This window comes from Lissotriton vulgaris, chromosome 3_1, assembly GCF_964263255.1.
Source record: "Lissotriton vulgaris chromosome 3_1, aLisVul1.2, whole genome shotgun sequence".
Classification (NCBI taxonomy): Eukaryota; Metazoa; Chordata; class Amphibia; order Caudata; family Salamandridae; genus Lissotriton; species Lissotriton vulgaris.
The window spans coordinates 1,855,041,439-1,855,063,597 of NC_141689.1; the positions used below are offsets into that span (position 1 = coordinate 1,855,041,439).

At 42.5% G+C, this 22,159-nt stretch overlaps 1 protein-coding gene across 3 annotated transcripts in view; it reads left to right on the plus strand.

The window, feature by feature from the left end:
• Positions 1-22,159, plus strand: part of TRIM2 (tripartite motif containing 2) — a 460,803-nt gene that overhangs the window by 246,790 nt on the left and 191,854 nt on the right. For all 3 annotated transcript variants that reach the window (XM_086962313.1, XM_086962314.1, XM_086962312.1), the window contains exon 2: positions 20,682-20,860. In XM_086962313.1, coding sequence (XP_086818439.1) covers positions 20,727-20,860 — 134 coding nt within the window. In that variant the 5' untranslated portion in view covers positions 20,682-20,726. The remainder of the gene's footprint in view (positions 1-20,681; positions 20,861-22,159) is intronic.

Genomic DNA, 22,159 nt, shown 5'->3' on the forward strand with positions numbered 1-22,159 from the left:
TAGCTGAGTTTATATGTTGGTCCTGTTATTGTGAATAATCTATTATGATTGAAGAACGAACAACATTTGTTGTCTCTTTGTTTTGTTTCCAATTTTTAGGATTTCTACCTCTATCAACTACTGATCTGGAGGATATGGTAGGATGGTCTATAAGACCACACCAGTAGTTTGGACAGTTCTTTAACATACAATTTTGGTCTGTCCTTTTTTTGTTTCACTTTGTATAAATTGCCTGAGTGTACCTTTGCAGTAGCAACATCTTTTTGTAGTTGGCCCTGAAGAATGCCGGTGTAGTTTCACCTTCGGCAGAAACATGTTGGCCTAATCCACAACACAGCAAAGCATCACAGTGATTTTTTCACACTGTCCTACACTTCTTTTTAATCTGGCGTCTTGGTGAATATCTTCAATAAAAACACTTTTCTTTGCCTCGACCGTCATTTTAAGATCACTTATTCTTCACTCCCTGTCTTGCACTGCACTTTTTCAGCACCACTCTGTGGCACGGACACCTTTACAAGATGAACCAGTAGTGTGTGTTGTCTGGCCAATTCAACTGGGTTTGGACTCACCACCCTGGTTAGACGTCCTACATGACGAGGCTCCGCCAGATGGGTGGGCTGATAGGATATCTAACACATATTCATGTCATGTGACCACTTGGTCTGGTTCAGTGCAATCTAAAAGGGTCACTTTTGTAGGACCTCATAGACTCAGCTACGTCGTTTAACAGACCTTCCGACTCTTCATGTTTGTTATAGTTTGATTAGGGGTATTGAGTTTGGTAGGTCTATAAACCTAGTCCCCTTGACCCTCCTCAACCTTTGTTTTCCGACTTTGTGCATACTCAAAAAGGCATCCTCAGAGGCTTACCATGTCCTTAGTGAGGCACAGTCAGAGTATCCACCACAGAAAAGGGCTTAGAAGTAGTGATTGAAAACCAAAAGCCCTAGGCATGCTTAGTCACACTTACAAGCATGGCACAGAAAATCAAATGAGCCAAGAGAGACTTGAATAGCATCAGTGACACCCCTCCTACCACGGGTGCCATTCACTGCACACATGTCCCAACCCAGAAGCTTGCAACCCACTCACCTAGTGCAATCACAATGGATAGACGAGCCGCTACATGCAGTTGATAACCTCTGCTTTGATCTTACTCAAAACCGGTCCCTGAGTTGTGGTGTGAGGCTGCCTTCATAGTTGCTAGCCATGTGGGTAAAGAAATGCCAATTCACAGATGTAGACCAGCCTCTTGTATTCTCTCTGCCATAGAGATACACCTGATACAGTCCTTACTCCAACAAGTTACAGCATATTACAGATGAAGACATGGTCGAAGATGCCCTGACACCAAGGAACCAAGGCTATAAACAAGATACTCAGAGTTAACTTCCCATGAGCACTAATGTTGTTTTCTTGGTGGTTTCTGCATTTCTTGTCCACCTCGAGTCCATGGAATCAAACTTTTTGAGGTCCTTTCGGGGTAGAAGATCGCGTAGTGCTGCACTTGGTTGGGTACAATTTCTGTTTTCCTGAAGTTGTGTTCTGGGGACTGACTTTGAAACATAATCCCTGATTATTTCAATGGTTCTGACTTCCCAAGTACTCCCCGTGAACTCTGCACGTATGTTGCCTGCTCAGATTTGCCAGTCTTGTCAATCCACATTTTGCCACTATGGCCCAAATAGTATGGAACGGGGAGTGCAATTTACAATGCACATGAAATACCTTTAACCCAGTGTGAGGCGTTTACCGCAGTAGAAAAATACATTCTAGGCCTTGATTCCAAATGGGCCAGAAAAGAGTTAGATAATTATCAGACCTATCAAAAGTCGGAATTTCTGGGTGTAGTAAATACCTTCTTGTGTAGATTTTCCACTGGAAAATTCGGAATTACATGTGGAATCGTAATTTCCGCAGTGAAATCCACGTGTATTAGAATTAACTATATTTCTTCTCCTAGTTTAATGTATTTTGACCTCCAAAAATCGATCGGGGGAAAATTATGGGGGTGTGATGTTTACAGAAAATCTTGGAATTTCAATCTATGTGCCAACAAGGGGTTTGTGGATTGATCATAGTGTGCCACACCTCAGGGAATCAAACCAAAAGTCTTGAGTTCTGGCGGATATTGAAGTATGACCTGCATATTTGGTGTGTAAGGCACAGGAGTGCATGTTTTTCCTTTTCACTTAATTACCTCAATACGTTCTGTCGAGTTTGACGTTCCGAAATCTGGCAGGTATAAAAGATGGAGACTCATTAATCTTCCCAAACACTGAAGAGGAGCAGTTTACCGCAGTGGCGGTGCGTCCATTAGGGGCGTTCGGGCGTTGCCCCACTAGCCTGGACGAGACGACCGCCGCTGCACTGAATAAAAAGTATTTGCAGCACTATCACTGTCAGTATTATTTATGAATTTAAAACTGAGCGCACTATGGCCCGGGAAAAGCCCGACAGGGTCGGGACTGCATAGGGGTGGGCTGGCGGCATGTGGGACATGGCTGCGTCAGAGTGACAGCCAGGCAAGCCAGTAAGCAGCGCACAGCCGCACAGGCAGAGGGGTGCGCATGCAAAAGGCCGGAGTAGTCGATATTTCGACTGGCCTACGCATGCGCACATTTGACACCTCCACCCCCCCCCCACCTACCAATAGTGTCCGACATAGGCATGTACCCGGGGCCCGGGTCTCAAAAGGGGCAGATATCAGTCTGCTCTTAGCCCAATCCTGGCGCAGTGGCGCTGCTAACGCCGCGCCAGGATTGGCTAATCCAGCAAGACGGTGCCGCGCGTGGGTGTTGGCTGCTCTAAAGGCATTGGCGTTGGTGATTGGCCACACTGCGCATGCTGGATTCATGCCACGAGCCGAGACCCACGACAACAACAACAGTAAGTGAAAGTGAAACTAAGACTGATGATGTTCATGATGACTGGTCAGGTCATACTAGTCTCTAGTCAGTGGGGCGCGTGACTGTTGTCGGATTCGTCGACTCAACTCGACTCGTGACCAGACGTGTGTGTAGTTTATGTCACTGAGACTGACTGGTGTCTGCCACTGGAACGCCTGCCTGGAGGGACCTCACCGACCTAGTGTGACTGACTGACATCGAGACGAGACCGCGTCCCCCCCCCCCCCCACCCACGTAAGTTAGTTACTTATGCCACCACCAACCAATGAATTTACTACCTTGAGTTTATGATGAGAGTGAGTGAAGATTTTTATGTGTGTGTGTCAATACTCTGAATCACCCGTAATGTGTGCGCGCGCTGCGCTAGAAGTGGAGGCCCGTGATTAGAACGGGCTACGGGGCTAGTCTACTCTGATAATTGTTTTGGGAGGCATCATTGACGTTCGTAATGTTGTTTTCACGGTATTGCCATTGCCAAAAAGCTTGACTATTTAGTGCTGTAATGCAGCGCGCGCCTGCGAACCCGGACACTGTGTGATCCTGGGCGGCGCTGTATTACCGAGTCGACCCCGGGTGAGAACCTGATGAACCGGGAAGGGCCTTCCCGGTTCATCAGGTTCTCACCAGGGGTCGGGTCGGTAATACCTAGGCCTAGGGGCGACTATCTCAGACCACCACATCAGATAACAACACGTATTTCTGAGCTGCAATGCAAGTCTGTGCAGTGCCTTCAGATGGATAAATGCATGTAATTTTCTATAGTTGAAAGGGAATCTTTGGCAGGGGTATTAAAGGCAGCAACATATGTTTACTGAATTAGCTCAGCTCATGCATTTGGGTTAGGAAGCTAATAAATAATGTCCGATCGATCATGTAACAATTCTGCATTTTTTAACAAAGCCTTTTTAATTAGCACGGGCTTCAGTGGTCCCGATGTGAAGCAAAGGGTCCCGGCACATGTGCATCGGGCGGCGTCTCTTCCTAAAGCGCGCTCTCTCTGCTCTGCCTTTGATTTGGGCTGACCACCAGTCTCCTTGCGATAGAATAGAAACTTCATGGTCCGGTAAAAAAACACATCAGAATTAGATCCACTCAAGAGAATGGAAGTTTACGGAAGGAGTGAGAGGATGTTGTCTCTCTCCTTGGAGAGGAAGATGTGAATATTTTTACTGAGGTCTGATGTCATTCTGAAAACATGGCAGCAGCTGGAAGTGAAAAATCGCACTGAATATGTTATTCCATGAATCATTTTATGGCTTCAGACAGACTGCAAAGTGGCACCGGGTCGATTACTTCCCATCTCCTCCTAACGAGGCCCAAAGAAAGAAAGTTAGTTCAAATGTCCCGTGATAGGCGCGGGAAGTCTAACTCGTCATCGTCACTTTTATTTACGATATTTGTAATCCGTGCTAGAAATGAAAGTGAAGGTACTCACTCCCTCCTTCACTCCCACCACCCCACTGTTTGCTGCTGATTCGTTCTGTGCACTCCCACAACCACATTAAAAGTATTGCGCCCCGGACCGGCAGAGAAGTGAAAGCAGTGCCTCTTTTTACACTTTTTTTTAATTTTATTTTTTAAAGCGCAGATACTCAGCAAGCAACTGTATTATTAGGCTACAGAAATACAAGGAGATTTCACTGTCCCAGACCCAGACCCTAGCTGCTCCTGCCATGAGTAAGGCTGCGCCTGCACCAGAGATCAGACTCAGAGGACACAACTTAAGTGGCAGCCGTAAGAGTCTATTGGAGGATGGATCCCCGTCCTTTTCCGCCAGCACATGCGGGGTTTCGGATTTGCAAAGGTGCTGACTGGGCATTTTTTTCAACAGGACACTTAAGTCTGGGTATGTGTGGCAGTTATAAATATAGGCGCCCCCTGCAGAATATCATCTCCTCGCCTAGCTACTTGAGCAAATATACAGCTTTCTGACACTGTATCATCACCCAACTGATTAATGAATAATGATGTATTTGTCCATCAACGGCCTGGTCCGTTGCTGCCCATTAACAATCGGCTCGAGTGTCGCCCTTCATGGCTGCTCACTGTACTTTACGTTGACACTTAACATCCAGCGATGTGTCTATGACAAAGATACTTCCTTGAATGACTGCTAGGCTTAGTGTTGCAAGTGCAAGTAGGTCTTGTCGTTTTTTGCAACAATGCCCATGTGCACTGTTGAGCATACTCTCACCAAGACCGCAAATGGAGGCGGCTGCCAGACTTAGTAATGAAGAAGCAAACATAGTGCCAGTAAGATATCTCAATGGATTAGGGTTCCACTGCAAATATCAGTGTGTAAGAAGAAGGTCACATGTGTGTGACGCTTCACTAAGCTCTTATTTTGACCAGACTGATGAAATGAGTACCATTACATTGGGTGATAGTAACCTATCTTACTACAGAATTTTTTCACCGAGGTACCACTGATTGGTTTGACATAACCCTGACAGTAGTCAGTACTTTGCACCTGAAGGATTCCACTTACATCTGGAGAACACTTCCACACTTACAGACACTCAAATCGGATCCTAGAAGAGGAATATTTCAGGAAATCTACAGCACATTTAGAGGTTTTTTTTGACTTAAGTAGAATTTCCACTATTTGAAAAATGTGTATGTAAATGTGACATGTGCTACTGTGCATGTGCTTTTTAGCTCTCTAGAGAAAATATTTTATTTCTAGAGATCCCCAGTTCCCTCCGGACCACACCCTGGGAAATACATTTATTCCTGCCTCTGACAGGAGCATTTTTGCAAGCCTTTGATGGGAAACATTATGCAAGAGGACTGCCAATTAATTCCCTATTGTTTCAGGTTACTCTGCCCGGGAACAACCAGAATCCCATATCCAGCACCAAACTTGTGAATATGGCAATTTCATTATGTTGGAGGAACAGGCATATTCGAAAGTGCACCTTACAATGCAAGATTCAGCCAATCCTGATTCTGTGCATCAAGATTGGCATTTAAACTCGTGAAGTGCATATTTTGCACACCCAAATTGAAGCTAGTCATGGAAATTTCTTTGTAAAGCGGGTCCAAAGTGCTAATTCAACACTCTGTTTTGTTATAGAGGTATACGTTTACCCAATTCTTTCATGATTAAAACCTTATGAATAACCAACAAACTTTGGAGAACATCTGCCTGACAACTGCCATGCGTTGTGTTGGGCTTTCTTCAGGACCTTGCTCACAGTGAATTAAAATGTGGTGTGGATGAGAAAAGTGAAAGTGAGTGGCAAAATAGTAATTACGCCACATGTAAATGCATTTTAAACAGCACACACGCTAAGGTGTGCTGGCTTATGCCATGTGGACTGACCGTATTTCGTGTCCACCTGCGGTATTTTACATTGGTTACGGAAATACAAAGTAAATCGGGACCCGGGGCAGGAGACCCTTAGCTTCCCTACTTGTATAAAAGGGCTCACCCGGCTCAAAACCTATTCTCGATTCCGCATTCCGATTTCTCACCCACACCACATTTTAATTCACTGTGAGCAAGATCCTGAAGAAAGCCCAACACAATTTGTATATGGGCTGAAACATGTCGACCTAACAGATAACTTAGACCCAACTAAATAAGTCTCTTATAGTTATCCACTAGTTTTTATTATATCCTGGGCCACTGGGAATAAAGAATTTGTGATCAGTTAAAGTCCCATAGATATTTTTAATACACCACTTCATCACAATTTCAGAAAAATACTGCTCTACTGTAATCAGGTGTCGCGATTCAGAAAAGGGGGGTGGTGATGAACAGAGTGTCTGAATTAAGCAGACCACTCTTACCCAGTCCAAAGATCAGGGCTTGATCCATCACCGTTATTTAGCTCACTGCACCATCCCAGCTCAGAACCTGGCTATATGCAAATTAGTCTGTCCCTGGCCCAGTGCATCATGGGAACAGGGCAGACCAAACTACCAAGCCAATTCTTCACCAGAAAGGAGACAAGCTTCCGGGGACCGGTTTCTGGCATTTCAGCCGTCGTTGGCCCGGCTTGCTTGAATCCTGATGGTGCAGTGAGCAAGGGACTCATGTCTGAGTATACCCTGCCACACCTATAGTGGCCAAAAACGATTCAGAAAAGGGGGTCGTGATGAACAGAGTGTCTGAATTAAGCAGACCACTCTTACCCAGTCCAAAGATCAGGGCTTGATCCATCACCGTTATTTAGCTCACTGCGCCATCCCAGCTCAGAACCTGGCTATATGCAAATTAGTCTTTCCCTGGCCCAGTGCATCATGGGAACAGAGCAGACCAAACTACCAAGCCAATTCTTCACCAGAAAGGAGACAAGCTTCCGGGGACCTTGCTCATTGCACCATCAGGATTCAAGCAAGCTGGGCCGACGACGGCTGAAATGCCAGAAACCGGTCCCCGGTAGCTTGTTTCCTTCCCAGTATAAGAATTGGCTTGGTTGTTTGGTTTGCCCTGTTCCCATCATGCACTGGGACAGGAACAGACTAATTTGCATGTAGCCAGGTTCTGAGCTGGGATGGTGCAGTGAGCTAAAAAACGGTGATGGATCAAGCCCTGATCTTTGGACTGGGTAAGAGTGGTCTGCTTAATTCAGACACTCTGTTCATCACTACCCCCTTTTCTGAATCATTTTGTCCACCATAAGCATGGAAGGGTATACTCAGATGTGAGTCCCTTGCTCATTGCATCATCAGGATTCAAGCAAGCTGGGCCGACGACGGCTGAAATGCCAGAAACCGGTCCCCGGTAGCTTGTTTCCTTCCCAGTATAAGAATTGGCTTGGTAGTTTGGTTTGCCCTGTTCCCATCATGCACTGGGACAGGAACAGACTAATTTGCATGTAGCCAAGTTCTGAGCTGGGATGGTGCAGTGAGCTAAAAAACGGTGATGGATCAAGCCCTGATCTTTGGACTGGGTAAGAGTGGTCTGCTTAATTCAGACACTCTGTTAATCACCACCCCCTTTTCGTAATCAGGTGTCGCAGCACAGCTGAGGAGCGGAATGCTACCCAGCTGAGTAGCATTCGGCTCCTCAGCTGGGAACCCGATGATGAAGCATGACACCAACCAGGTTGGTGTGTGAGGGTTATTCTAACAAACCCCTGCAGTGCCGGACGCTGCAGTGTCGGACATTCTGCTAGACAGGTCCGTCCAACTTGTTTTTCTAAACTATATTAGAGATCCGCATACACGAGGAAACTAGGTAAAATTAATCTTTTGCACATTCTACACATTCTTTAGCAGTCAGAGCCAAAAGTCACAGTGCAGATTGCGTATGTCACAAACATAGTGAGGAGTTGCACACTGAACTGCTATTGCATGAAACTACAAGCTTAATTTTGCACGCTGTTAGTTTTAGCAGACATGGCTGGAGTTTAGCAGATGCTGTAGCCAGAAGCAGCAGTTTCCAGGGTCTGTCTTGCCTCATGCTGAGGCAGCCAATGAGCTGTTAACACCCAGATCCCTGTCTGAGCGCTGATGAACCTACCACCCAGCTGCAGTCTTAACAAGCTGCTCCTGTTAACTTGAGGTTATTACCGCTAGGACCTTCTTCTCCAAAATCACTATCTGTAAAAGACCTCAATCACAAAAATTCGCTTGTGGCGGGAAAGAGAAAAAAATATATAACCAGGCAAAGGGGCAGGGTTAAAGCGGGGTCTTTCCCTCTAATTTACCTCGCATCGAGCCACTTCAGCGAACTGCCATGTTTGCAAAATGAAACCTTCCATTGGCATAGCCAGCCTACAGGTCGCGCCTTTGGGGCCTTATAAAAGTTATATGACAGCTCTTTAATAATGTAATACCTGCACTTTGACAATTGCTTTATTAACCTTCCTGCTTCCTCAAATTTGCTTGGAAATGCACCATTTTCCCACTATTTTTTCAAAATTTTCTCGGGGGGAAATCCCCCCGAACCCTCCTTAGGGGGTTCGGGCTCGCTCGCTACGCTCGCTCGCTACGGTGCAGTATGATTATCCGTTTCCGCCCCACCACTTTCAAATGTCACCAGCCGCCACTGGTTTACCGCATCCAGTAAATACCTCACTGCCTGTTTTTACCGGGTGCAGTAAATACCTCAGCACCTCCTGGGCAACTCGCCAGCTCACTCGTAATCGAAATCTGAGAGTTATGTACCATTATCGACCCGATCGAACATATCTAAGAGCTCACAGAAGGATTTAATTGTGTTGCCTTCTTCCCTTGTATTGACTTGTTAATGACAGAACGTTGCGTTGACAGGCTGCTTAGTGTCTGATATATGTCCCAAATAAACCAATTCAATGGCGATTGAAAATGTTAAGATGCTGTTCATTACATTTAAATTGATTTTTACTGGACTATTTATTTTTTGGGAATTTTATAGTTGTACACAGACGTTGTATGCAAAGGATTTGGATAGTACTGTTGTGACTGTATGATTTGCAATATTTATTTCAAGCATCAATCACATGAGACACGTAAAGCAAGTTTGCAAGCCTCTGTGAAAATCATGCTCTTCTGCATGCAAACAAACAGACAGGCCTGGCATGAACGTGCTTTGAAGACGGCTGTCATAACTCAGTTTAGGCAGTTAAATATGGATGTAAATAAAATAATTCTAAGCCCAGTGCACAAGTCGTAAAAAAAAGAAGTGGGGGGACGCTGTCACCGGAAGTGACGTCACGACATGAAGTAACGTCACGAAAGGTGCCGAGCTCCTCGTCCCAGAGAGGCCAAAGAGTGAAGTCCAGCTGTTTGGCAGGGGGGACGGCTTCCCCTCGGTAAAATAAGTGGGTGAACTCCGTCCACCCGCGTGGTACCCCGACTCGAGCCCTGTCTAAGCCATTGAAAATGTTGTCTGTTCTTGTGACAGCCTGAATCAGGTGTTCAGATGTCAGGTAGGCCAATCGATTGTCTGACACATTATGGTGCACAATGAGCATTTATCTTGTCAGTTTTGTGCCACCACCATATGGTGCATACAATTTAGTTGTGAAAGCGAAAATACATTCTGAATGATATATCTGTATTCCAATGGTAATACGCATTCCACCCGCTGAAGATATTCTACTAGTCAGCTGTAGCAGCATAAGTTCATGCTTTCGACACAGGTGCTTATACTGTGTATGGAGATTTGGGTCTCTTGAATTACATTTGCCTTAGAAAGCTAAGAGTAGAGCTCTGTGTGCTTTTAAGAAGTAAGAGACAGAGGGTTTATGTGAACATCACTGTGCCCCAGAGCGCTCCTTCCGGTGCACAAACCTATACAGGCCCCCCTGGGGCCTGCATACAAGTCCAACTCTTCTAGAGTGCACTATTCTTCAGCTTTGCTCATCTCTTTTAATGATGCCCTTCATAGTTTTCGGCAGAAACATTTGTGACCCCCCTTGTGGCCTGGTCTGCAGTTTAGGAACACCTATATGAATACATTGTGAAAAAACACTAATTTCATCTTGAAAATAAAATCTCTACCCGCCCCTATAAAAAAGAGTCAAGTCAGGTGTCCACATGACACTGCCTAAAAATAAAATCACGCACATCACCCTCAGCCATCCTTCAGATGCCCAACAACCTTACAAAGACAAAGTCTTAACTTGAGCCTCTTTCGCTTTACCATATCAGTCAGCCGCACCCATCCATCCCACCAGCCCCTCAGCATGGACAACCAGATGTCTTCTGCACTGACTAAATGTTGCAGTGCCTCTGATCTTACACTCACAAAGCTTAATCCGGGAGACATGCTACATTATGGGGCCCACAACCAGTTATCTGAAAACAAAGTTTGAGGTTGCTGTAACCATTGGTGTGGGAGAAGGCATGAACCTGGAGCACTATCTTAAGTGTGGAACACACTTAACCTCGTTGCACTGTTGCTATATGTGGTTCAAGGATTGAACAACACTACATATTAAACAGTTTTCACATAAATAAATGAATAGACATCTGTATTTGAGGAGTACAAAGTCGTCAAATTTTACTAAACAAAATTATAAACATTCTCTTTTAGACATTCCCCAAACATTTTTTGGAGAATATTTTCATGAATATTAGTAAAGCAAGCAATCAAAATGATGAATCTTCTCTTGAGCCCAATGCATTTCGAGCTTTTCAAGCTCTTCATCAGGGGCCTGAAACTGAAATAAACATGATATCAACTAACTCGAATTCAAGAAAAACAAGCTTCAGACTTTACATGGCAAAGTTTACTAATTTAAAGACTCATGAAAACACATCTAGAAATTAGTAAAGTGAAGTGATAGAGTGATAGGATAAAGCCATAGCCCACACCGGGGTGCGTGAAAAATTCGTACATACTCACTGTCCCAAAACGATTAATGACAAAGTCCTAAAAAACAGATACAGAAGATTAAGATCTAGAGCGTGTTGGACAAGACATTTAGGTCTTGTAGATGAAATTTCACTGCTGTATTACCTGGAACGCTGCTTTACTTTGCAAAGCACCGGGAAACTCGTGGCAACTAGACTAGACTAAGCTTGACGGGTCACAGCAACCACAACCTGCTAAACGAAAGAGAACTATTACTAACGGGCTCTAGGGACTACCAGACTCTCGAAACGAAAACTCCTAACTCAAAACCTTACCTCCGTCAAAAGCGTCACGTAGGAGACTGCTCAAGCTCACAATCAGACCGAGTGCGGGTAATTCCAGAAACCGCTGCTCACTACATTTCCTGGCACGTCTATTTGAGATCAAAACTGTGAAGACTAAAAGCGGACAAGTCCTCTGACTTCGAGGGAACAGAAAGAATCGTCACTAACAATAATAGGCGGGGAAACCTCTTCTAAACCAGGACCTCAACTGGGACTGCAACGGGAAAAAAATGACGTGCCTGAGTTTTGGCTGCAACAAATGCTAAAACCGAACTCGAAAAGTTCAACCATGTCTGAAACCGGCGCCATCTTTGAATGGGGACCATACACGCTCGGAGGTGAAGAAGTGAAGTATGCAGAGAGAAAAGAGACAAAATTATACATATAGATGAAAAAATATGAAAAAATATGAGGAGGTGAAAGTATAGATGATGCCATGTAAAAAGATTAATACACTATAATATATAAGCAATTAACACTTATGCTGGAAAGTAATGACATATTATAATTTGCATGCACAGCCATGATTACAGACCCAGAAGTGAAAAAGGGTCACAGAAAACATGATAGATCGATTTTTTCATTAAGTCCTGCAGGTTCTTGTGTTTTAAGAAATTTTATCCAGTGAATCTCTCTCTGGAGGAGGGATCTGGTGAGATCAACCCCCTCATGCTGTTTAATAAGTTCCAGTATGGAAAACCTGACCTGGGAAATGTTGTGGCTATTCTCTGACCAATGTTTAGCAAGATTACTCTTAAAGTTTTTATTCCTAATCGTGCTTTTGTGCTCAGAAATTCTGGTTTTCAGCTTCCTTTCAGTTTTGCCTGTGTATAATTTACCACAGGGGCATTTTATGTAATAAATCAAATTTTTGGTGTTGCAATCACCGTCATAATGTAAAGTGATTTCTCTTCTGGTTTGAGGGTGATGTAACGTATTACCTTCAATCACATTCGAGCAATGAACACAATTGTGACATTTTTTCATTCCTCTATGTTGGGTATCGGTGTTTCTTATAGGTGTAGTCAAAAGCTCCTTAATGTTTTTAGATCTTGTATAGGCGAAGATCGGTTTGTGGATGAAAATGCCTTTAAAATCGGGTTTATTCTGTAGTAACTCCCAGTGTCTTTTAACAATGTTCTTGATTTTCTGTGACGAAGTAGAAAACTTTGAAACGAAAACATGCCTTTCATTCAATTTTTTGGGCTTCAGCCTAAGCAGGTTGTCCCTGCTGGTTGTTTGGATTCTCAATTTGGCTTTATCCAGAGCCTCATCAGGATACCCTCTTTCTTTATATCTCTGATGCTGTAATGTCAAATTCATTTCAAGGTCTTCATTCGTAGAGCAGATTCTCTTTATTCTCATATACTGAGACACAGGTAAGTTGTTCTTAAGATTCAACGGATGTAAGCTGTTGAAGGATAATGTATTGTTAACATCCGTTTCTTTGCGGTATAATGTCATGATCAATTTTTGATCTTGAATGTTAATCATAACATCCAAGAATGAAATCTCATTGTCACTGATGGTGTGCGTGAATTCAATCTGTTCTAGACACTTGTTGAGTTCTCCAATTTCGTGTTCTAAACTTTCTTTTGTGCCAGACCATAGTACAAAGATGTCGTCAATAAAACGGCGGTAAATGATAGCGTGTTGCTTCCAAGATTCATTGCCAAATACAAAATCTGCTTCAAATTTCGCCATAAAGGTATTTGCATACGCGGGAGCTCCCGCAAATCCCATGGATGTTCCATTCTGTTGGAGAAAAAACTTTGAAGACCACTGAAAATAACTGTGATAGAGACAAAAATGTAACAACTCAAGAACAAAAACTTTGTCTGCTTTGATAGATGCCCATTCTACGGCTTCCATGCCGGACTGATGAGGTATAGATGTGTACAACGATTTGACGTAGATTGTACACAATACCAATTGATCACTGATTTTGTATTTCCTGTAATTTTCTCAAAAAGTCGTTGGTGTCTTTGATGTACGAGGGCCACTGTTGGACAAATGGCTGGAGAAATGTGTCAATATACTGACCGAGTGGCTCAAAAATGGTGCCACAACCGGTCACTATTGGACGCATAGGAGGGTCTTGTAAATTCTTATGCACCTTGGGGAGCATGTAGAGGAGTGGTCTCTTTGGGTACTGAACGGTTAGAAATGATTTGGTCGTGTTGGAAATGTGACCTGACTCATATGCTTGTGTCAAAATGTCTTGAAAAAAATTTGATTTATTACATAAAATGCCCCTGTGGTAAATTATACACAGGCAAAACTGAAAGGAAGCTGAAAACCAGAATTTCTGAGCACAAAAGCACGATTAGGAATAAAAACTTTAAGAGTAATCTTGCTAAACATTGGTCAGAGAATAGCCACAACATTTCCTAGGTCAGGTTTTCCATACTGGAACTTATTAAACCGCATGAGGGGGTTGATCTCTCCAGAGAGAGATTCACTGGATAAAATTTCTTAAAACACAAGAACCTGCAGGACTTAATGAAAAAATCGATCTATCATGTTTTCTGTGACCCTTTTTCACTTCTGGGTCTGTAATCATGGCTGTGCATGCAAATTATAATATGTCATTACTTTCCAGCATAAGTGTTAATTGCTTATATATTATAGTGTATTAATCTTTTTACATGGCATCATCTATACTTTCACCTCCTCATATTTTTTCATCTATATGTATAACTTTGTCTCTTTTCTCTCTGCATACTTCACTTCTTCACCTCCGAGCGTGTATGGTCCCCATTCAAAGATGGCGCCGGTTTCAGACATGGTTGAACTTTTCGAGTTCGGTTTTAGCATTTGTTGCAGCCAAAACTCAGGCACGTCATTTTTTTCCCGTTGCAGTCCCAGTTTAGGTCCTGGTTTAGAAGAGGTTTCCCCGCCTATTATTGTTAGTGACGATTCTTTCTGTTCCCTAAAAGTCAGAGGACTTGTCCGCTTTTAGTCTTCACAGTTTTGATCTCAAATAGACGTTCCAGGAAATGTAGTGAGCAGCGGTTTCTGGAATTACCCGCACTCGGTCTGATTGTGAGCTTGAGCAGTCTCCTACGTGACGCTTTTGACGGAGGTAAGGTTTTGAGTTAGGAGTTTTCGTTTCGAGAGTCTGGTAGTCCCTAGAGCCCGTTAGTAATAGTTCTCTTTCGTTTAGCAGGTTGTGGTTGCTGTGACCCGTCAAGCTTAGTCTAGTCTAGTTGCCACGAGTTTCCCGGTGATTTGCAAAGTAAAGCAGCGTTCCAGGTAATACAGCAGTGAAATTTCATCTACAAGACCTAAATGTCTTGTCCAACACGCTCTAGATCTTAATCTTCTGTATCTGTTTTTTAGGACTTTGTCATTAAACGTTTTGGGACAGTGAGTATGTACGAATTTTTCACGCACCCCGGTGTGGGCTATGGCTTTATCCTATCACTCTATCACTTCACTTTACTAATTTCTAGATGTGTTTTCATGAGTCTTTAAATTAGTAAACTTTGCCATGTAAAGTCTGAAGCTTGTTTTTCTTGAATTCGAGTTAGTTGATATCATGTTTATTTCAGTTTCAGGCCCCTGATGAAGAGCTTGAAAAGCTCGAAATGCATTGGGCTCAAGAGAAGATTCATCATTTTGATTGCTTGCTTTACTAATATTCATGAAAATATTCTCCCCAAAAATTTTTGGAATGTCTAAAAGAGAATGTTTATAATTTTGTGTAGTAAAATTTGACGACTTAGTACTCCTCAAATACAGATGTCTATTCATTTATTTATGTGAAAACTGTTTAATATGTAGTGTTGTTCAATCCTTGAACCACATATAGCAACAGTGCAACGAGGTTAAGTGTGTTCCATACTTAAGATAGGACTTTAATTTATGCACGGTTAGGACAAACGTGCTACCTCTGTTGCACGCTTATGTTAACTTTATAAAAATTTAAGCTCAGTTTCAAAAATAACCGTATAAGATAAGGAGTGCTCCTCTCACCACTTATATCATTTTATGAACCTGGAGCAGCCTTTAAACTTCTGGGTACCTCAAGCACCCCTCCGTCTCGGGCTTTGAGCAGTCCATCCAGTCGTGGTGGCAGTATGATACTGTTTTCTCACCTGCAGTCTGGCTTGCTTGGCTTGTAATTTCTAGGTATGCTGGACGGCACTTCCATCCTAGGGACTGTTAGGGAAGAAGGCGAGTATTGTATTTATCAGTTCCAAGCTTACCTTACAATCAAGGGATCTCCACCTCCGTGCAAATTCTGTTTAGATCAATAGATCTTTGCCACCTTTTTAGAATGGAGCATCAAATCACCGTAATCATTTAATTAAATTTTGGAGTCGATGAGAAGTTTCGTAAGGTTTACAAAACCTTTATTTTTCATTTAAAAAGTGTAGTATTGATTACTTATTTCTTTATTCAATTAGTCAAGATAAATTGTTTACAGAAATATCAGTAAAAATGAGGGTAGGAAGCCGACAATGAAAGGAGACCATGTTCAATAAAGAAACAATCCCTATTCTAATCTAAAGAGTCCAAAATCTGATAGAACCCATGAAGAGTTCTCTGGAAAAGAGTAAGAGTTTAGGAGCTTAAGATTAGAATCTATAAGAGGACGAACTTCCTTAAAGAGTAGTTCTAGAAACTCAGCCAAGTCTCTTACAGTCCCAATAGAATAAGTCGAAATCAGTTTAAGCAAAATAGTCACAGCAGTAGCTAATGACATTCAAAAATAAGTAGTCGCCCAACATAATTTCAGGCAACAGCAATCATGGTCAGCAGTAGCCAGGCCCGGACTGGCCGTAGCGGGCAACGGGCAATCCCCCGGAGTGCCGCACAGGTGGGGGTCGGTTTTGGGCCACTGGGGCCTGTTTTTGTTACAGGAGCGTTTTTGCAGCATAGCTTCAAAATCGTCCCTGTAACAAAAATGGCAGAAAACCGGCCCTGGCAAAGAGCTCGGAGGTACCCCCCAACTCCCCGGGGGGCCGGTGGGGGGGAGCCGAGCACTTTGCCAGGGTCGGTTTTCGTTCCCAGTCCGGCCCTGGCAGCAGCTCACAGCAATCGGGTAACAGTGTGAAAAGCACGGTAAAGTGCTCATGGTATAGCAGGGGGAAAAAAGCTTGCCTCTCTAGCTAGGAACATGTATTATTGTAAAGCTACAAACATATGTATCCATGCTTTTGCCGGTTAAATCCTCTCGAATCAATATGGTTGAATCTTCTGATGGTCTGTCGCTTCTCCATTGGATTCCCAGTCTAAACGCACAGGATGACATGACAGTATCTAAATAGTTGCTAAGCATTCATGCGACTGTGACATGCCTGTGAGGTTTTCATGAGAACCTCTGCAAACCTACTCTGTTATCTGTTCAGTGCTCCATTATTTATCAATGGACAATCCTGGTTCGATCATGATAATTAAGCTTCTGCTGAACATTATTAATTTTAATACACTATCATTTATTCTAATATTCTGTCCAAAGCATAGACAAACGAATCTAAAATATGATGAAATCATGTGGTGTAGGGAAAGAAAGAAATACAGCAAATTTCACAGTAATGACAAATTCTAACGGATTAATTCAGCTTTGTCAGTATTTTCTAGAAGACCTCTATTCTATTTAATATAAAAGAAAGAATAAATGAGGCCTACTCAGGCACTAAGTAAAGTACAGTAGAATTGAAAGCTTTCTGCAGAAAAAAATTATGCTGGTGGTTAACATATGTACGTTTAAGCAAGGCACATTTCCTCTAAGCTCTACTTTACTAGGCCTTCTTCACGTTAAAGTCTATGTAAATGACAGCCGTAATATGTGGTTATTTTGATCTAAATGTTCTACTTTATCAAGACCATGTCTGAGGCAAACCGGTTACAGAACCACAACCATCTATGTAAGTAGGATGGGCTGGCAAAGAGCAGGGAAATAAGAAAAGGCTATCAGAGTCACCACTTAAAAAGAAGCTATCAGTCACCATTCCTTACACTCTCCGCTGTCTCAATAAAAACAGGAGGCTTTAATTCACAGCCATCTTGTTACTCTTCCAATATGCAGCCCTCTGAACTCCACAAACCAAAAAAGCTCCAGTCTCCAACACCCCATAACAATGTTTCATCGTTATAGGGTTCCTTGGGTACTTTCCAACTGTAAGAGCCTGTCCCACCCCGCTTTGGTATAGTAACATTGGGGGCTTAGGACGGAGTGGATATCATGTAAAGAAGCGTGCAATGTCAAAGGACATTAACATATATTGTTTTGTTAATCAATAGGAAGAGCCTCATTGGAGCAACCACCAGAAACCTGTTGGGTAGTGCTACCAACTGGCTCATTTTATCATCATTGGCACTTTCCTAATCCGACAGGAGACCCTACCCCACCTGAATGTGCCTATGATAGGGGAAAGTAGTGTGATTGCTCAAGCTACATTTCTACACTATTATGCTCTTGCTATATATGATGGGGTCCCCACAAAAAGATAAATTAACCCTTACCTTCACAAAAAACTGTTAGACTCCGACATGTACATTATATGCGCAACTCATAAGTGAAAAAAAATCACACATGGTCATATTTACCACATCACCACCAGGTGAAGGCATACCTGTGGACCGTGGGATCACTCACCAGCTTCTCATACCACTAATGTGAGACAGTTTGGGAAGCTGTCTCATAGTTAGTCATTAATAATGTGTGTCATGCCTAAAATAACACTAGGCTGGAGAAGAACTGCACTGGTCTCTCCCATAAAAGTTCATGGTACAGCCCATAATGCGACCACCCTGGTGCAAACCGTCATACACATTACCCAAAAACACCTGTACCATACAAACAGTGCATCACTATGGAAAGTCATATTGTCCATTTTCCAAAAGACAGAGAAAAGTATATTCTTTGAATTGTTTGCACTTTTTTTAAATTGACACTAGATTTATTATCTGGCATGGTTGATCACATGCTCTTGTAAGGTAGGTTTAATTTGTTTACTGTTAAGCTTATTTGTTGACTGTTCAACGAGTATGTAACAAACTTTAGCTATCTGGGTATAGTGCTCTCCTATGGCTCCCACACATGAATGAAGCTTAGGCCTCTCTTGCCAATAGCTCAGTGACCATCATTAAGAAAACACCTAGCTACTACATCGAAAGCGATTTCACCGGCCCTTGAGGTCTATAAACATAGGGCCCAAGCAGCAGCACTATATGGGGCAGAATTATGGGGCGTAGATAACCCCAATCATCTGATATTAAGTGAAAAGAAGGTCATACAGAGGTTACTAGGCCTTCCTACCTCCACACCATTGATACCCATGTACCCGGACGTAAATTTTAAAAGAATAGGGCACGTAACTGTCTTGAGACGTATATTGTATTGGATAAGACTATGCGTCATGCAGGAACTAGCAAACTATAAAGAGGGCCGAAACGAACTTCTGGTCCTTGATAAGCTCATTACTTTGTCCTGATATGTTTTGAAAAGCTATGCTTATCTTCCTCTTGGAGTGATCCACATTCACTAACACCACACATAAAAACAATTGAAACAGATATACTGGGAGCAAGGTTTGAACACCCTCCATTAAAACCCAAGATCAGGTAGGTTGACTATTCAATTCCTTACTGTTAAACCAAATCCAAGCTTTGAAGAGTTCTTGGATGATATTCAACCTCACTTGGCAAAAATACTGTACTTGAAGTTTTGTTTTGAAACTCTTCAGATCAAAGAATTCACAGTAAGGTGGAAACCAAATAACAATTCTGCTAAAGAAGAATCTATTTGTACTTTATTCACTATCTATCGAAAATGTTGCACATTTGTTTGTACAGCAAATGCCAAGTTTAGAAGGAAATGAATTCACCCGATCTGCGGTAATTTGGAATTTAGAAAATATTTAGATGCTATGAGAGTCTAAAAAAAAATGACACAACCCCACACATAGTTTTTGGCTTAACTGTCATGCTTATTTTGAAGTAATGGTTTTATTGGCTTGCTTTTTTCTTTTTAACTGATTGTATTTTATGGTATCAGGGTCTGATTGCGAAAGGACTTTATTAACATTTTTATGCACGGTGTGTTGTATGAACTTTATATATGCTTTTTATGGTTTTTAACCGAAATAAAAGCTAATTTGGCAGGGTTTTTTTATTCACCGACTTAAGCATATTTTCTGGTAGAGTTTATAATCTTTTTTTTGGTCCACTAGGGCTTATTCTGTGGTACAGTGTTTTTTTCTGGCGTGGGTGATGGTATTTTGTGGCACATTTGGGAGATATTTGAAACACAATTTCTATTAAGACTATACCTAAACACACGCAAAGTTCTTATTTATTAGTAAAGGTTATAACAGTTGACTTTGTTAATGCATATTCTTCACTGACCTTCTGATAAATTATGCCCAAGGCACAACGAAGGAGGAATTGAAAGGGTAATTATTCCAAACTTTGATGTTTCTCTTATGAATCTGGTAGTGTTGAGAGGGCTTAGTCGTGGAGGTGAGCACATCTGTGTAGTTATTTGCACTCTGCTGTCCCCTGTGTACAATATGGTGTTTATAAAACAAGAGGAGTGTGAGGAAGGCTCACAGTGCCATGTGGGCGGGTGTTAGGCCGATACATGGGTAGGCTGGTGCATCATCCTGCCTCGGCTATTCAGGCTGGCCCGATGCTCTAAATGTGTACGCTGGCAAATGCATGATAACAGTTAAAATAACAAGGAATCCCAAATTGTGAAGTTACTGCAGTCCAGGAAATCAACTTTTCTTCAGCTATTGTGCTGGGATAACTTTTGGCAATGTGGAATTTCAACTCACAGATCTCATTATACTCCGCTTCCACACAATGTGGCACGGTACACCAGATCACTGTGCCTCCTGATTACAACAAACACACCAAGAGATGGAGAGAGCCATTCGATCGCTGTATAAACAAAGAACCACTGTTCATAGAGGTACAGAGAAAGACTTGAAGGAGGAATTAGTGCTTCTTCTGCACTTCCTGTGTCCCATTCTATCCTTTGTATGATTAAACACCTTGTCTTTTTCTGTAGGGTAGATCTATAATAGCAATGTATGATGTAGCAGAATATTATTTTAGTTGCTAGAAATCACTGTTGAAAGTTACAGTAGAATTGTGAAATGAAAATTACCTCTTAAAACTGCTTTATAGTTATTACAATCCTTAACCTATGTCTTCTTTTATGTTTTTCTTTGTTAGTGTGTACGGTGAAAGGGATTGTGACCCTCATGTCAGCGGTCTAGGATGGCCAGTGAAGGTACCAACATCCCAAGCCCTGTGGTGCGTCAGATTGACAAACAGTTTCTGATCTGCAGTATATGTCTGGACCGCTACAACAATCCAAAGGTTCTACCCTGTCTGCATACTTTCTGTGAAAGGTAAGCTTGGCCTGTTTAATAGTGGTGTGTGTTATTTCCTTACTGCCATCTTGAACTACGTTGGGGTGTGTAATACTAATTTATAAGTATTGGTGAAGCTTGGAAACACACAATAGACATGGTAGAATGTGTGTGGCTTCCTAATCTATTTGCAACGAAGAAAGATTGCTTGTAAATTGGGTGTTGGTGGTTCTCATGCAGTCCTTATGTTAGAAAGAATGCTTATAATTAGATTAGCAGCCTTAGAGTAGTCTGTTAGTTATGTAGCACTTAAGGCAAAGTGCCTTCCAGAGAAACACATGTGCATGCAATTATTGTTACCCAATCAAAAATGGTACATATTTGTTCAAATTCAAGGGGATGAATAGCTATTTTCAAATTAGGTGTTTGAGCCTGCAACATGCTGATCACACTCTGACCTAGACATCAAGAGCTTAACTAACTAATTTATGCTGCTGAACTAATGACAAGGCGGCCTATCAGTCTGCCAGCAGCCTAATTAGATGCTGGGTTTTAGCAAGCCTGTGGCAAGCTACAGAATTACTGCAGCACTAAATCTTGAATTGGACACAGTGACGGCATGAATAAGGGACTGGGACAAAAATATTCTTTCAGTGTTTGAACACCTCTATGAAGCATTGGCTACACTTGGCCAGTGATGTAATGTAACTTGAGGTGCTTCTTATATCCACATTTAATGGAATGAATGCTTACTGAGCACAAGAAGGCCATAGTGCCGTGGCTGCGACTCTCACTGTTACTGGCTGGTAACACAGTTGTTGCTATTCTTTTTGTGTCTCCAAGTTGGGATACTTCTTTTGGATAGATGGAATTCTTTTATGGTAGTACCCTTTGCTTGATGGTTGTCAGGTATGCTTGCTTCTCAGGCGTCCTGTACCCATGTTGATAAGCAGTGAATCTTACACAGCCCATGACAGAAGTTCTCTAAGAGTGATCCAAATGTTGTCTATTAAAAATAGGCCCAAAGGCGCAGTAATGTAGTGTAATGTAAAAAATTCTTATAAAGCGCGACTTAAACCGGACGGTTTCTTGGCGCTGTTCACTTACTTGGGAAGAGGCACAGAAGGGGAGGGAAAGAGTGCTTATGTATAGGTGCTGCGGAAAAGGTGAGTTTTGAGAAGAGACCTAAAGTGAGGGTAAGAGGGAGAGAGTCTAAGTTCCAACGGGAGTGAGTTCCAGAATGAGGGAGCCAGGAAAGAGAATCTGAGACCACCATGTTTTTTGCGCCTGAACCTGGGCGTCTGGAGGAGCGCATGGTGAGAGGATCGAAGGTGCCTA